Source organism: Ostrea edulis, chromosome 8 (genome assembly GCF_947568905.1).
Source record: "Ostrea edulis chromosome 8, xbOstEdul1.1, whole genome shotgun sequence".
Classification (NCBI taxonomy): domain Eukaryota; kingdom Metazoa; phylum Mollusca; class Bivalvia; order Ostreida; family Ostreidae; genus Ostrea; species Ostrea edulis.
This window is the reverse complement of record NC_079171.1, coordinates 39,973,493-39,991,415: the sequence shown is the minus strand read 5'-3', so window position 1 is coordinate 39,991,415 and position 17,923 is coordinate 39,973,493. Positions and strand designations below refer to the sequence as shown.

Sequence of the window (17,923 nt, the reverse complement as noted above, 5' to 3'; positions counted from 1 at the left end):
TGTTCTTCAATTATAATTCGTTTGACCGTGACCCCGCTTCGACGGTGCATGTTTTCAGTATTTTGTTCAAAGACGTGTGCAAACGGGGTAGTCCTGCACCATATGTGCTATTGTTACAATACAAATTGAACATTGAAACAGCACAGGTCAGCTATACAACATTTATTTTCAAAGCGATTGTAGAGCAAAATGCCGCAATTGAATGCGGTCAAGGTGTAGGATCATTGCTCTGATAATGCTGGAACATTCACAACGTCCTGTACTCCAGCAATATGGTGTACATTGGACAACAATATCCTGTTTAATTGGGCTTCGCAGAGCCACAGGGATATTGGGTAACCGTCTCAGGAGGGGACACCTGCGCGTTATGTTGTATAACGTCAAGATAGAGGCATACGTCTTTCGCCAAGTTGTCGGCACTCATGGTCGGCCAAAGTGTCCATAAATGGCTAGGAATCGGTTTTGGAAGTCTCATATAAGGCCAAGACGTAACTATGTTGGTTCACCACTTCCGCAGAGGCGACGCCAATGTTGAATGCAGTGACTGCTTGTGCATGCACTTAATCGGTTTCGTTTGGCCCATTGGAACGCTTGCTGTTCACTAACGAGTCTCGCATCACGCTTTACAGGTCGGATGGACGACAACGTGTCAATTGACGTTATCGTGAGCGATATTCTGACGCTAGCGTAACGGAAAGGGATAGCTTCGAAGGAGTGCCTGCTATGGTATTGGCAGGGGCATATAGAGGTGTGAAGACTCCATTCGCGGTTAATCATGATAATCTTACAGAGTAACATATCTGGATCAGGTCTTGGAATCACACGTTCTTCCTCTTATCCATCAACGTAACCTTATGTTGCAGCACAACAACGGGAGTCTCCATGTTGCCAGGTTTTTTCGTGACTTTTTTGGCTCTAAACAACGTATTAGTTCTTGATAGTCCACCACACAGTTCAGATTTGTCTCCAATAGAACATTTGTGTTACGAGCTGGACAGGGGGGTTAAGAACGTGTCAACGTCCCCTATAACGTCGCTCAACTCACCCAAGCCCTTACTCAGGAGTGAAATAATACCCATCAAAGGTCTTTAAACACCTTGTTGAGGCCAATGTTAATGAGAGTTAGAGCAGTGACTGAAGTCAGGGGTGTGTAAACACAATCTACTGATTTGGATCGGGAAACGCCATAGGGTACCCTTGTTTTAATCTATCCATGCAAACGCCGCCTGTGTTAGGACAAGAAAACCATTAGAATGTATTCAGTTATGACGGAATAATCGAGAAACCCCAACATCGAATTAATCATCAACTAATCATGTAAAATGATAGCTGCCGAAAATAAACTTGCGTTTCCTTTTTCCGCTAGTATGTAATGCTAGACTACGCATAACGTTCTGTCATATAAAGCATATATTTTTTCCCAACGGTTGCCATGACCTTTGAACTTCCATTTGAAATTTCATAAGAATGAAACGGTTAAAAGATAGACTGACGTCACGGGTGTTTTATAATTGATCTGAATTCTTAGAGATTACGTAAACGCCTCACAGTCTGCAACTGGACTTTCACTTTGTTTCTAGTTTTGCACACCAAAAAACAACAACGAGGAAATACAGTGTTTCCATGTTAGAAAATGTATTCGGTGATTGGAATTCTGGTTAATATTCACTAAATATCTATGTCTGTATAGAAGTGGGTGTTAGTAAGAGATATATTACATGCTTCCTCCTCTACAGTGCATGATTCAAGTGTTGTCATTAATATTCACTAAATGTTTGTGTCTGTATAGAAGTGGGTGTCAGTAAGAAATATATTACATGCTTCCTCCTCTACAGTGCATGATTCAAGTGTTATCAATGACAGGAAGTTTCTACAACTATTCTTGTTAGGTTTGGTTTTCCCCCCTGTATTTCATTCATTCTTATTTTGGTGTATTTAAATTGATATGCATAACAAAGACTATAATGATATTCTTTTTGTTTGAAGATTTGGAAAAACTAATGGTAAACTTGCATTGATAAATCGTCCTGCTTAAATTAGGGATACCGTCCATGACATTTGGGAACAAGAAAGGAAAACCTTTAAAAGTTTTGTTTAGCAGTTCGTCAAAGAACAATAGACAGCGCACTTTCTATATATTAGTTTTCAATTCCACAGGTCAGCTCCGATTCCACAGTGTTTAATTACCTAGCGATTGTTTTGGGGTATAGATGTCCCTGTATACATATTTTTCTGTGGATATTGTCATACGTTAATATGAGTACGGAATTTTGTTTGACGGGATCGTGAAACCTGTTGGAATGGCCAGTCAACTGAAATGCCAACGATTCATGCCACATAGCTTTTGTTAAAATTGCAATAGATACAAGTACAACATACATGTACTTGACAAAATGTGTCACAATAGAAATGAATAGCCAGTCCTTGACTTACAGTAATTGCAAGAGTAACCAAAAGGAAAAGGTTTAAATGTAGGTCGCACCTAATGCAGCTCTTGTGTTTTGTTACAATCTGTATACCAGATCCACCCACCCCCCCCCCCCCCCCCGATTCAGTAATTGTAGGAAAATGTGGTATTTTAGAGGAGCGGCAAGTTGGATATATGGTACTGACGGACAAGATATCAGATTTTTTTTTTTAATTCTTAGCCACAATGTACATGTATATGAAAGGTGAAAATAACGAAGAGTGATCGATTTCATAACTCCTATATAAAGATTTTGAAGACGCCTTCCAAAACTTTAGAATAAAGTATCAAGGAAGTAAATCTCACCTGAGACGGAGACCAATAGTGAGACTTCGTGCCAATTCTTCCGTAGACTAGTACTAGTACATGTACACTGTTACATGACTCTAGCAACTTGTAGTGAATCGACCACTTCATACCTACTTTTAAAGCGGAAACCACACTTGTTTAAATAATTCTGATGCATGTTCTTTTGCCCAAAGGCGGATCAAACGCCAGCAAACCCCCCTAGTTTAGTATGTCCCCCAGACCTCTGATATCTATCCCCGGTTTTTAAATTTCTGTATCCGAAACTAAATGCGCCTGGTGTTATCTAACCACCTTCAGATATATACTTTGTGCGTACCCTGTCCTTTGTTGACTTTTATGACTTGCACGTGCTCTTGCTTTCTTCTTTTCTAGACACCGGCTTTTTCAAACATTATATATTGATAAGCGGTGGACCATATCGGTCAACCCAAAATACCATATCAAAATGGGGGTGGGGGGAATTCAGATATAAATGTGGTAGCTTTCACAGGGTCTAAGGTGCTCTTTCATATTACCATTTACTACTAATATGATGCAATATTTCGGTTAAACAACCTGTTTCGTTTCGTTAGATTTCGTTTGGATTTAATTTAGTTTCGATTTGTTTAGGTAGGTTTCGTTTCGCTTCGATAGGTTTCTCTTTTCTATTTCGTGTTGTTTAGTTTTGCTTCGTTTACAGGTACTTGCTGCCACATAATGACACTTTAACATAATGAACATGTTAGTATCGGTTATCTTAACAATACCTTTATCGTCAGATTCAAGGAATATCTTTAAAATAAAACGAATTAAACAATAGCAGCCTGGCTGGGACTATGTCAATATATACCGAATAGTCATAATATGTTCTGTCAATGCGCTTTCTTTACTAAATATATTGCTGCAAACTGTAAACATGTAGTATCGATTTTCAACCCCCTTCCCCTCCTCAGAGTACGTTTAAACACAAAGCATCTTTTAAGCATGAACCAATTATATTTTCAAGTATGCCAATATATTTTTAAATAAAATGATTTGAGGATGCCTGAAAATGTATCGTACATTTCATAGCTGAAACATTATGCCTCCACAAACCTACACTCTGAAACATGCTCCTCATCCACGCTTGTATACTGGCGGTTAAGACGCGTAATGCAAAAACACGACGACCCCCATCCCCGTTGTTTCAAATTTCGTTTTCATCTTTGTTAAACCTTCCACGTAATATATTAAAAACGCTATATCTATTTGTATGTATATCACCCTCTCCAGAGTCCAGTCTGAGAGTCGAGACACTCGGAAGTAAATAATCACGCTAAATCCTATCAATGATAAATGGCGATACTTATCCTCTGTTGTAAATGTGTGTCGGAGATCATTATGCTCTCGATGATAAGCTTAAAATAAAATAACCTTTCCATGTAGATGCTTCAGTGGATTCACGCATTTTGTAACCTGCGATCGTAATGACACACTTCTGACTGAGAAGATTAGCCGACAATCGGACCGTAGTACATAAACCCAGTTTTCTAATTTTGATACAAAATCTAAGCTTGTTTTTAGCATGGTGTTGAAAATTCCATTGGGCATTGATCACGTTGACTTAACATTGCATACTCGATATATCTACTTTATTCATTACATTTTCTTTACTGTCTTTATCACAGAATCCAGAATGAATTTATAGAAATTATATGATTTGCTATCATTGTTTTGTTTTGTATATATATATATATATATATATATATATATATATAGAGAGAGAGAGAGAGAGAGAGAGAGAGAGAGAGAGAGAGAGAGAGAGAGATGACATAACCATCCTTATCCTCTGTTGAAATGAATGATACCAATGGAGGGATTACGAACATAGTGTCATTACGATTTATGGGACATTACAGCTTTGTTGAACACAATAATAAAATCAAGTAACACTGTTCAGAGAGCTGATAGAAGACGAAAAAGGTAAGTTATTTTGGGGAAACATACAAAATATTGTACTACAGTTGTTGTTACAGTCCCTATTCAGTGTTTCCACGGGGAAAAAGCGGTCAAATTACAAATGAAAATTTTCTGAATTGAAAGTATGAGAATAGAAGACTATCAGAATAGCTGTAGTAATAATAGTCATAAAAGACTCCACTGAGACGGCTGGATCAGAGGAAATTATTTCTAAAAGGGAAAACAACCTTGAATAACACTTCAGTGTCATTGGAATCAGTTATAAACAATTTTTAAAGTGGGAACAAATATATAATGATAACATTATTTATTTCCGAGAATGGTTCCTATGGTAACCACTTATCTGTCATTGTGTTCCACAAGAATCATAGATTTGGATTATCATCAAGTCATTCCTAAAATATGTTGTTGATTTACACACAAAATATTCTCCTCAGATTAATAGATATTAGAAAATAGAAAATATACCATCCATGATGGAAATTTTCAAATCTATAAAAGAAGGAGATTCAGACTTTAGAGACATTTTCATTCTCGACTTTCTCCAATATTCTAAAATATACGTTTTGGTAATCTAGATGAAATGAGAAACCAGAGTATAACTATTAAAAAGGAATTCTTTTGCAAAACCTATATTGGGAATAAATAGATACATTGAAAAGAAATGGTGAAAAATGGCGTTTTCAACATTATGAAAAACATGGAATTGGCTTTTTTTGGACTTACATGTATATGATGCATGTTGAAATTAAATATTATTACATTAGTAATTAGATATTGATTCCAAATGTTCTTAAAACGTTTGAAATTAAAAAAAATGAAATAACACCAAATCATTATTTATGTCTTCCAGCGAGATGCGGTTTCTTTAAAACGTCGAGCACCTGTGATCGATTCGGAACTTCGACTATCGTTGTGGCAGATTTTTTCTATATCGCAGGTGTAATAGATGCACATTTACAGGTATACATATAAACAAAGGGTTATATATATACATGTATAGATATACATATTCAGACACCGTAGTATCGGGGAGGGTTGCCCCTCCAGTTGTTTTTTTTTTTTGGGGGGGGGGCTGGAGTCGACCATTTCCTTGCTATGGGAAGAACATGACCACATGACCAGCCTAATGACTCCCCAACTTTTACCAATCTTATAAAATATACACGTGTTGTGAAGATTGCTACTAAAAGTTTATATTAGTATTGACGAATGTCCTTCCACGATTAGGAAAAGTTGGATGACCGTAAGGTGATGTAGACACTTAGTACTCTCTCTCTCTCTCTCTCTCTCTCTCTCTCTCTCTCTCTCTCTCTCTCTTCAGGGTGTGGGATTGGGGGTCGAAGGTTAAGTTAGTTAGCAAATAAAGAAACTTTTCTAGCTGATCTTCGAATTCTTTAATTGTCGGGGGTGGGGGTGGGTAGAGGTGGTCATCCTTCGCTACATGGGTTCAATTCATAATCTTAAGCCTGTTGTCTTCTCATTTAATACTACTATCAAGAATATTTGGGGGTCATCTTATTCGCATATGAAAATAACAAATCATGGTCATAAGGAGGAGGAGGCGAACGTTCATCCAATTCAATTCATGATTTTCAAGTTTACATTTTTTTTCATTTCATTCAAAACCACTATCAAAAAGAGTGGTCATGATCAACCAATATATATGTATTCGCTTATTAAAATAACAAATATTGATCATTGACAAAATAAAGTGCCCCTTACGATTCTACGAGCTTAGGAAAAGCAGTTAAATATACCACATTGTTGGAAGACCTGATCATCAAAATCTACGATTGATTGTTTGCTGTTTTCCGCAACACTCAACAATTTTTCAGTTATGTGGTGGTGCCCAGTTTTTGGTGGTGGAAGAGAGAACCCAGAGACAATGTACCTGGGAAGAGACCACCGACCTTCCGCAAGTAAACTGGGAAACTTTCTCACTTACTGCCGCGAGTGGGATTTGAACCCACGCCGACCACAGGTGAGAGACCGTGTGCTTTTGAGCGCGATGCTTTAAGTACTCGGCCGCGGAGGCACCTCAAAGATTACGAAGATATTGTCAATTATAAACTCCAGCATTTATTTTATTTCATCTTCATAGTACTTGTGCGTGTAATGTAGATAGGGAAGACAAACATCTCAATCCACTCTTTTTATCATATAATTCATAAAAAATTACCCCAGGCTTTATTGTCCGTCCTGTAGTATATAGTTATGTGATGTACACTGAAGACACCTCCTAGATCCACCCACCACTTCGCTGTTCGCCTATAGTTGTTAGATAACGTACACTCTCCTCCTTTACCGTATAGATTTGATTTCCTTCCATCGACTGCTCGATCCGCGCCCCATTTAGAATTATAGTACAAATCCGAGGTAAAACACACGCCCCATTGAGAAGCACAATAGGGGTCCTGCTGCTGTGCAGGTTTTTGTAAAGCAATATTATCTGAAAAAATCAAGTTATAATATTTCTAGAAATACTATACCAACTGCAAACAATAGTCAAGGTATTGGTGATTGTTAAGTGTGTTTAATGATATAGTTGTGGATACTTAGACAAGATGTGGGTGTTAACATGTTGAAACTTGTTGTAATTTTGCATTATGTACGTGTGTGTTTAAATGCCATCTTTCAATAATAATCAAACGTAGAGATACATATACAGTTGTAATGACGATTTTCTCCAAGTTGTGTTTTCTGAAAAATAGAGAGATATGATAAATGAAACAATATTTGATGTGTTTGAATGTTAAACTTTGATTTCTAACCCATAGTGACGTTTGAACAAACTTGATTGTGGATCACAATACATTTAGTGCACGTCCACATTTTAGAAATATGCTGTAGGAGTTCGTGAAAGAATTATTTAGTATATTCCTGTGTAAAATATGTAGACAACATCAAGGACCCATTATACTCTATATACGATGACGAGTATTAAAATTTGGTAAATTTAACCGTTGATGATCTTAAGAAAGATTTTTGTAAATGTTTTATGCAATGGATAAACAAGGAGACGGTGTTGAATAGTTCACAGAAAGCATCGCCACCGAGAGCCAAGAGTCTGAGTTGGGGATGTTTTCTATTCAAGTCTATCGAGTTATTTATCTTACTTTACAATAATGCTTTAATTACGACCCTGTTCATAGACACTTTTCAACTATTCACTAGCTGAAATACAATGAGAGCACTTTGAAGATAGATATGATCTGCTGCATTGAACTACCCATTCAACAATATAGCATCGTCTATCAAAGGCTTTCATTTCAGGAAAGAAGGGAATTGGAGTCCGTTGATAAAAATTTCTTCACTCAAATTGAATCAAATGTAATTAGCTACAGCGAGGTTGTAATTCTTAATGATATCATTTTTGGATTAAGAAACTGAGATGAGTGAAGACGAATAATATATAGATAAGCCTGTTGGAATTAACAATTTTTAAAAAAGTTAATATACATGTATAAGCTTATGTAAAACACAGGCTTAATGATTGATTGATTGATGTTTTCCTCCACGCTCAACAATTTTACGGTTATCTGGTGGCACCCAGTTTTTAATTGGTGGAAGAGAGAACCCAGATACAATATACCTGGGAAGAGACCACCGACCTTCCAAAAGTAAACTGAGAAACTTTGTCATTTACCCGCGACGACAGAGGTGAAAGGCCGTGTGATTTCGAGCGCGATGCTCTAACCATTCGGCCACGGAGGCTTAGTGTGATTTTATTGTAATGTATGGAGAATAACTGCGACCATTATGATATAATGTTATCGTTCTGGGATCCGGCTTTTCTACATGAATAGATAAACTAAACAAACATCTAAATCACACGTTTGAATTATCGTAGTGTTTTACAGGATGACCATTTTATTGAAGGCTAGATACATGTTTCATAACATCCGTGAACAATGTAAGTATATACTGTATTATCCGCAAACAATGTGCTTTAAGGATGTTTGCCAAGAGCGGGTGGGGCATTTAAATCTTTTTTGTTCTTTCCATTTTATACCCTGTTGTTGCTATCACTTCTGCCAATGCTGAAATTACAGCATTCTTTTAAAACGTTTGATTTGATTTCGTTTTGTTTCCTTTCGATACATTTCTTTTCGTTAGGTTTTCTTTCGTATCGTTGTATTTTCTGTTGTTTTTGTTTTACTTTGAATTTTACAGTAACCCCTCCGAACAGGTCACAACTACATCTAAAGGATTCAACGAAATGAATGGCCACATAAAACGTACTGCCATATGGATCACTGAGCCAATATTTTGTATATACATTGCTTACGTTACATTGCATGTTACACAATTATTTTATTCTATTAGACGGATATCGATAAATTATTTTGAAGGAAAAAAAAACCCAACAATTTGCTGCACATGACAACATTAGCTATACATTAGGTATACATTTCGTCCCATATTTTGAAAAGTCACACTTTTAACCAGTTCTTTTGAGCGCATAAAGAGTCATTGTACAATACAATGTATGTAGTCTTTTCCCCCCACCCAAATCAGATATGACAGGCACATCAAGGATGTAAAAATTCCAACAGATTTGTCTATTTATTTATAGAAGTATCGGAGTGATTGCATTCATCACTTCAATTAGGAATATAGTACTTGAAAATTCCGGTTAAGGTCACAAGGTCAACAATTGCGGCATAAGATGAGGGATGTATATACACCATATGAAAATCCTGTTCTATCGTTGAAGAGATATTGCCAATGTTGAGTTTTTCTAAAAATAGATTAAACTTCAAGAGAGCAATGTCAAAGAGCATCGTATGAAATGGAATGTTTTGTCATAAATATATATGCAGAATATAAAAACCTTGCCTTACACAATGCAGTAGATATTGACCTGGTTACTTTAATATGTACCTAGTTTTTTTCACGCTTTGCATTAACATATTCCTCACCTGAAATACCATCTAAACTTCATCTAAATTAAGACCACACTGATTTGGTTCGTTGTGATGGTTTATTTTGCTTGAAGTTCCACATCCAATCATCATGCATTGATTGGTTCAGTATTCGTAATAATACTAATATTGTTGGTCAGTATTTATATTGGTTTCATTCGTCTAAGATATATATCTGTTTGTATTCGTACTGTTGTTTTTTTTAAATTTCATTTAATTGTTATATTATTGCATTCCTCTTTTTAGCCTTGTAAAGCACCTTAGAGTAATTTACTTTATATAAGGCGTTATACGAATACTATCATAACATTAGATTCGTGTATCTGTAGAAGCCAGGAATGCAGCATTATACGAGGAAACTCCCTAAAACGACCCAAGGGTGGATTACATGTTAGTCAATTTCTTGACTAAGGGAACAGTTAGATATGATGCTATTAAGTTCTGTCTGTAGTTTGTGCAGTCTATGTATATTGATTTTTTCATCGCCTATGTCAACAATCATACCAAACTCAATAATCATACCAGACTCAACAATCATACCACACTCAACAATCATACCACACTCAACAATCATACCAGATTCAACAATCATACCACACTCAACAATCATACCAGATTCAACAATCATACCACACTCAACAATCACACCAGACTCAACATTCATACCATACTCAAGAATCATACCACACTCAACAATCATACCAGACTCAACAATCATACCAGACTCAAGAATCATGCCAGACTCAACAATTATACCACACTCAACAATCATACCACACTCAACAATCATACCACACTCAACAGTCATACCACACTCAACAATCATACCACACTCAACAATCATATCACACTCAAGAATCATGCCAGACTCAAGAATCATGCCACACTCAACAATCATACCAGACTCAACAATCATACCAGACTCAACAATCATACCAGACTCAACAATTATACCACACTCAACAATCATACCACACTCAACAATCATACCACACTCAACAGTCATACCACACTCAACAATCATACCACACTCAACAATCATACCACACTCAAGAATCATGCCAGACTCAACAATCATACCACACTCAACAATCATACCAGACTCAACAATAATACCAGACTCAACAATCATACCACACTCAACAATCACACCACACTCAACAATCATACCACACTCAACAATCATACCACACTCAACAATCATACCACACTCAACAATCATGCCAGACTCAACAATCATACCAGACTCAACAATCATACCAGACTCAAGAATTATGCCAGACTCAACAATCATACCAAATTCTAGACAAATGCGTCAGGTTGCGACATGCAGGATAATGGTTTATAGATTGATAATGTAATTTCTTTCAACCCTATACGTTTTCTAACTTATCCAAGAATTTATTTTCTAAATAAACGTTTTAGTTCACATGACATGCCTCATCAAATATATGAAATTACTCACCATATGATATGACTTTGGAAACAAACACACATGAAAAAAGGATCAGAATCATGTTCAATTTAGACACTGTCGATACACAGGGATGCAATGCGAAAACTCGAGAAAACGAATGAGAAAATATTTATACACACACGAATATACAGGAAGCAAACTGTCGCGCTTTTAATTTATGAAATCAAAGTAGGTATTGAGGACGGATATCAACAGCATTTCATAAGATTGTCAAGAACTAGTTCCTAGAATAGAAGTGTCTTTTGTGTGCATATGTATACGCAGATCTTTATAAAAGATGTATGTTCTTCCAGAATCAGAATTAAAAATAGATTTAAGTTAACATTTGAGACGTGAAGTGAAGCAGCTACATACATGCATAAAACACGGATTTTGTAAGTAAGATTGTGTATATTACAGAGTTTGATTTAACTGCTTCAATCGCTGATGGGAAATCAGTTTTATGAATGCTCAACGGATAGCCATTATTATCTTAATGATAGCACATACTACGGGTATCTGTATATAATGATAGCCCATACTACGGGTATCTGTATATAATGATAGCCCATACTACGGATATATGTATATAATGATAGCCCATACTACGGGTATCTGTATATAATGATAGCCCATACTACGGGTATCTGTATATAATGATAGCACATACTACGGGTATCTGTATATAATGATAGCCCATACTACGGGTATCTGTATATAATGATAGCACATACTACGGGTATCTGTATCTATATAATGATAGCCTATACTACGGGTATCTGTATATAATGATAGCCCATACTACGGGTATCTGTATCTATATAATGATAGCACATACTACGGGTATCTGTATATAATGATAGTACATACTTCGGCTATCTGTATATAATGATAGCCCATACTACGGGTATCTGTATCTATATAATGATAGCACATACTACAGGTATCTGTATCTACCTTATGTGTTCCGTTTTATACAAACACGAATGTCCAGACACCTCTTAGACAGTATACCGCAACGTTGTGATATTCGTCCATTTGGATAGTGGTCAATTTCTAGGGAGTGGGTGCCTGAATGGGTCGCTCACTCTTTTAAACTTCTAAGTGACATAGTTCTAAAAACGATATGAAACATTTAGTCCCTATTGTGTTATATAATTTAAATAGAGGTATAATGTGTTGTTGAGGTGTCTATCCTTTCCCCCTTCCTGTAATGTCGCAACCCCCTTAACTTATATAGAAGATTTGCGCCCCTGATTCCATGTAAGGGGCTCAAACTGAGAACCTAATTGGTTCCCCGACCAAAATTGTGGTTTCTACGAAATACCTGGTATGTACTATATAATCAAAGGGTGACAGATTTACCAATGTCTCAGTGATTGACAGGAGTCTTTGCGAGGTCATTATCCATTACTTTAGATGGAAAGTTAGTTACTTTTACATGGAAAGTAAGATATAGTAGGTGACTCTCACACTTTCATATGAAATTATTGATGGTATAAAATGTAAGCTTACTTCAGTTTATTTCATGCAAACCATGGAATGGTATTTGAATTTTTTGAAACGTATTTTCATGCATGTATGTGTTGAAAGAGTGAAAATCAGGAGGACAGACAATATCACTGATTTTTTAGATGAACATGCATGAGGTGTTCGAGACACAGAATCACCAGAAGACGTTGGTTCACACCTTATTCAGTGTTTATAGGGAAGAGCAGTATTTTGTATTTGAAAAAAAAATGCTTAATTTGCTCCATGCTTTACATCCCAGAGCGTAAGATAATTCATATCCAATTCAACCCATTTAGTAAATGATGAATGCTTACTAACCCCCTCCCTATCATAATGATTTAAGGTTTGAAAGACGGGGTGAAATCTTTTTAACGTATGTTTGTCACACATCCCCATTAGATCATATTTGTTGCGAAAAAATGAAATATGTATTGAAAGGAAATATATCACTTAGCTTAAAGTTAACGGTCCGATATTTGTGACATAACGTCGCTATGTTAATAAAAGAACATGTAAAGCCACTGAATATTTGACATGAAAGCGCTAAAGCTTTTATTAAACGTTTTCATGTTTCCCTATACCTTACCGATCATTAAGAAAAGTAATTATCTATCTATATATACATGTATACAAACATGAATTGAATACAGTTTATTTCAGTGTGTGTGACCGGTCAACAGGGGATGCATACTCCTCCTAGGCACCTGCTCCCAGCTCTGGTGTGTCCAGGGGTCCGTGTTTGCCCAACTATCTATTTTGTATTGCTTGTAGGAGTTATGAGATTGATCACTGTTCGTTATCTTCACCTTGCATGCATTGGGGTTTTATGTTGTTGTTTTTTTGTATACACAGCATTTCATTAATACTCACGAATTAAATTCGAATCCATCCCTACATTTAATCTATGTATATTTTTTCTGGTCTGTGTTTTGATTTGAATCATGATAAAATATGAATGATGAAACCCCCACCATTATTAAAATGAATAATGCCTATTATCATATGTTCTTTTATTTTGTTTTGATGTGGAATTCTCGAATCTGATTGGTCAAGTTAGGTTTTGGAGGGGGAAAGTGATTTTGTCCATTGGTTGTTATAAACCTTTAAAGCTATGATATATAGCACCTGCGTATGATACATGTACTCGACAACGGATGGGATCATAAAATGTGTGGAATTAATGCGATCACTCCTCGCTGATATTTTTTGATTATCTGAATTAGTTAATGTCAGCAAAATATCACAGGAAACATGTTATTGAAAGCGTTTAATGAAAGAAATATGAATGTGTGATTTCTGTATTGTGACAACATGGCCGACCCCATTGTTCATACTACATTTCCTTGTCTGAATCGCGTGACAGAGTTACCCATATCATCTTAATCAAAGAGGTTATTTCCCTGACTCCATCTCCTTGTTCTGATCTATAATGATTAGATATTATCTGACCAAAACTTACTCAAGATGATAATGAAAAGCTACTTGACACAATTGTTGTACTTAAGATCACTCAAGTCGATCAAAATGAGAAATGTTCACTCCATGCCTTCACTTCGGAACTTTTAGTAAACTTGAAATCTCAAAACTTTTCTCAAATCAACAACATCAAAACCTTTGACCTTTCAACACCTTAAACGACCATTCTTCATGATAAATTAAAGGCTAGACTTTTAGACAACATAAACAGTTGTTTCTTCAACAGAAATGGAAAACGGAAATATTTATATCTAGTTATCAGTCATCCAAAAATTTACTTTGTTAAACGCCACTCTGATACCACGCAGTGCAGAAGTACTCTGAATTTGAAATACAAAATATGCTAGAATTCCTCATTGACAATATCTTCGTAGTTTTTGGTGATCAGGTATTACAACAGTTTATTGGAATTCCCATGCGCACGAATTGTGCTTCTTTGTTAGCTGACCTGTTTTTATGTTCATGTGAAGCAGAATGTATTCAAAAACTCTTACGTGAGAAGAAAAAAAAATCTTGCTGTGGCCTTCAATTCGAAATTTAGATATACTGACGACGTATTATCTTTCAACAATAATAACTTTCATTCATATATCGATTCGATATATCCCCGTGAGCTCGAAATAAAAGACACCACAGAGTCGTCCACTTCTGCTTCATACGTAGATATTTTAGTGAAAGTAGACATTAACGGCAAACTGACAACTCAACTGTATGACAAACGGGATGATTTCAGTTTCTCCATCGTCAACTTTCCATTTTTATGTAGCAATATCCAATTGTCGCCTGCGTATGGTGTTTATATCTCTCAACTGATTCGATACACAAGAGGTTGTTCTGCGTATGGACAGTTTTTAAATCGAGGCAAGCTTCTGACAAACAAGTTGATGGTGCAGGGGTTTCAACAGTCTCGATCAAAGTCAACATTTCGCAACTTGTTGTAACGATCTAGTTTGTCAGTACAACCTACCATGGAGTCAAAGGTTGCCTGACGTGTTTCATATCGATTGTGAAACCGTTCTTGGCACACTGATTTTGACTACTGATAACCCCGTTTACCTCATCAAGATATAGGGCTCACGGAGGGTGTGACCGGCCGATAGGGGATGCTTGCTCCTCCTAGGCACCTACATGTGTAATCCCACCTCTGATGTGTCCAGGGGTCCGTGTTTGCCCAGTCATTTGTTTTATATTGCTTATTGGAGTTATGGGATTGATCGCTGTTCGTTATCTTCACATTTCAGACTATTTGCATTGATCATAATGATGGGATTCACTTAATTATCCGACTTAAGATAACATAAGCTGATTGGAATGATAAGAGTATCTTGATTCCTCGACTTCAGATAATCTTCATGATAAATTATATTCAACTTAAGACGGGTGGAATTTAGTTCAATTGGGGACCAGGAAGTCAGATACATTGAGTTAAATATAACGAGATGACTTATTTTTCAGGCTTCAGATGACATGGGTTAGATAAATGGCATTGTTGACTTATTATCATGATTTCGTATTACTTGAATTAAATATGAGAATGTTGACTTATTTCCATGATCTCAAATCATTTGAGTTAAATATGATGAAGTGTTTGATTTATTTTCACAACCTTGGGGTACTTGAGTTATAAATAATGAGTTTGTTGACTTATTTTCAAGACGTCAGATTACTTGACTTAAATATTAATATAATTATGACCCTATACAAAATTTCCTCTCTGAGAAAGGATACAAGAATATCCTGTCTTGTTCGAGTGTTCGTATTTCGTTATTCAACGAAGATTTTTTCTCATCAATATGATTTACAGGAACTGAATAATGCAATGACTTGTGCATAACCTATATAAATCTATTTTTTGCAAGTTTCAGGGTTGTGTTTGTTTTTTCTTCCAGCAAACAGAAGTGTTTGTCTGAATTACATGGCAAGATTAACTAATGTCATCCTAATGTAATACATTATTTCCCCGACTCCAACTCCTTGTTCTGATTTATACTAATCATTGATGCGAATATTAGCCATGGCAATAGAGACATTATCAAAGTACTGAAAGTGCTGAAAAGCACTAAGCTGACTTCATAAATTATGTCTGAAATGTTAATGAGGAGAAACAACAGGAAAGGAAGTTCATACATTATTCTTTATTTTTACACAATTAAATGATACATTTTCTATAAGGAAATTACAGATATGGATGGAAAACAATGTTAAAAACTGTTAACTATGTTGAAATATAAACTGTATATGACATTGGTAAATACAATTTAGTGATTATAATAATTTTGGCCCAACCTGTCACGGGAACCAAAACTCTACTCCTGGGATCATGGAATTTACAATGTCGTAAAGGGTTACCTGCTCCTTTTAGATATCTATTTAGTCTTAATTTTGGTAGCAATAGCATTAAAGAAAATGCTATTGAAACATTTTACACATAAACACTATCTACCAACTTTGGTCCCACCCTGTAGTCAGAACCTCTATCATGAAGGTCATGAAATTTACAAATTTGGTAAAGGTCTCCCTGCTCTATATGACTATGCAATTGATTTTCTTTCTAACAGATGTGAGGTTGTATGTATGCATGCATGTATGTAATACAAACATGCATGCATAGATACAGTATGCATGAATGTATGCATGTATGTACATGTGTATTTATGTGTGTTGTATGATTGTATGTATATATGCATGCGTGTGTGCGCATGTATGTTTGTATGTATGCAAGCATGTCTGCCATTCTGTATTCGTGTATGTATGTATGTATGTGTTTATACCAGTGTAATAGTGTCATTTGATGTTGATTTTATATTGTCAATGAAAGTTATGAAATATATCCTGGTCACGGATATGAATACGAAATGGTTGATAAACTTTCCTTGCACCAGACTTCTTCAGCTACTAGATGTGCACCATGTGGTTACATAACTGACTCAATTGTCCACACTCCCATTCCCGCCTTCAATATTACAACAACGTTAATTCACGTAATTATAACGTAAAGGTTGACATAAGTTAGATAAGGAAATAAAGTGCAGTGTACTTGAGGTAGTTATATTAACAATGATAAGTTAATTATCCGACAGGAAGCTACTTGGATTGACTTCATTCAGCAACTCAGCCTGAAGGCTATTTGAAGATAACATGATAATACGATTGGTTTATAATATTTCCCTGACTCCAGGTTACTTGAGCTCAACATATTGACAAAAAAAAAATGTTCACTTAATTCCCCCGACTTCAAATAACTTGACTTCAGCATTGTGATAAGACTGATTCAAATTCACAAAATCAGACTATTTCAGGTTAGGATTGCTTAATTTTTTCTCAGTACATATTACTTAAGTTGATCATAATGAGATTGTTGACCCAATTCACCAAGCTCTTGGTAGCCACCAGCGTCTTCTGTGTTGTTGTAAATGGTTGCACTGGGTGCATCGCCTTCTGTAGACAGCTGCTCTTTCTTGTTCTTCTGTTGGTTTTTTGGTTGAAGCTTCTTATCTCTCAGATAGCTTTTCAAAGTGAAAGTAAGACATGAGTTTCATACGTGATATTGATCATTGCAGTTCGTATATACAGAATAGCGACAAAAGATATCATGACCTTCATATATGAGATTTTACATTGAACTTGAAAATAACATGTCAACACTTAATAGTTAAAACTCTTACCGAATAATGAAGTAGATGTTAAGAACAACACTAAGACATAAACCTGTCACAGTCCCGTACAGAGCTGGGGATGATTGACTGCTAGCACTGGAATCTGAACACTGCCCGATTACTGCAATGAAATATGAAAGACTCGAGGACAAGGTAGCTCCAATGGGTGACAGTAATTTTG

General features: G+C 36.0%; 1 protein-coding gene across 1 annotated transcript in view; it reads right to left on the bottom strand.

The window, feature by feature from the left end:
* The window catches only part of LOC125661701 (multiple epidermal growth factor-like domains protein 10), a 113,606-nt gene that overhangs the window by 18,469 nt on the left and 77,214 nt on the right, over positions 1–17,923 (bottom strand). The window contains exons 11-14 of the mRNA XM_056147607.1: positions 17,752–17,863; positions 17,422–17,592; positions 11,108–11,223; positions 6,897–7,166 (exon numbers count right to left, since the gene is read on the bottom strand). Coding sequence (XP_056003582.1) covers positions 6,897–7,166; positions 11,108–11,223; positions 17,422–17,592; positions 17,752–17,863 — 669 coding nt within the window. The remainder of the gene's footprint in view (positions 1–6,896; positions 7,167–11,107; positions 11,224–17,421; positions 17,593–17,751; positions 17,864–17,923) is intronic.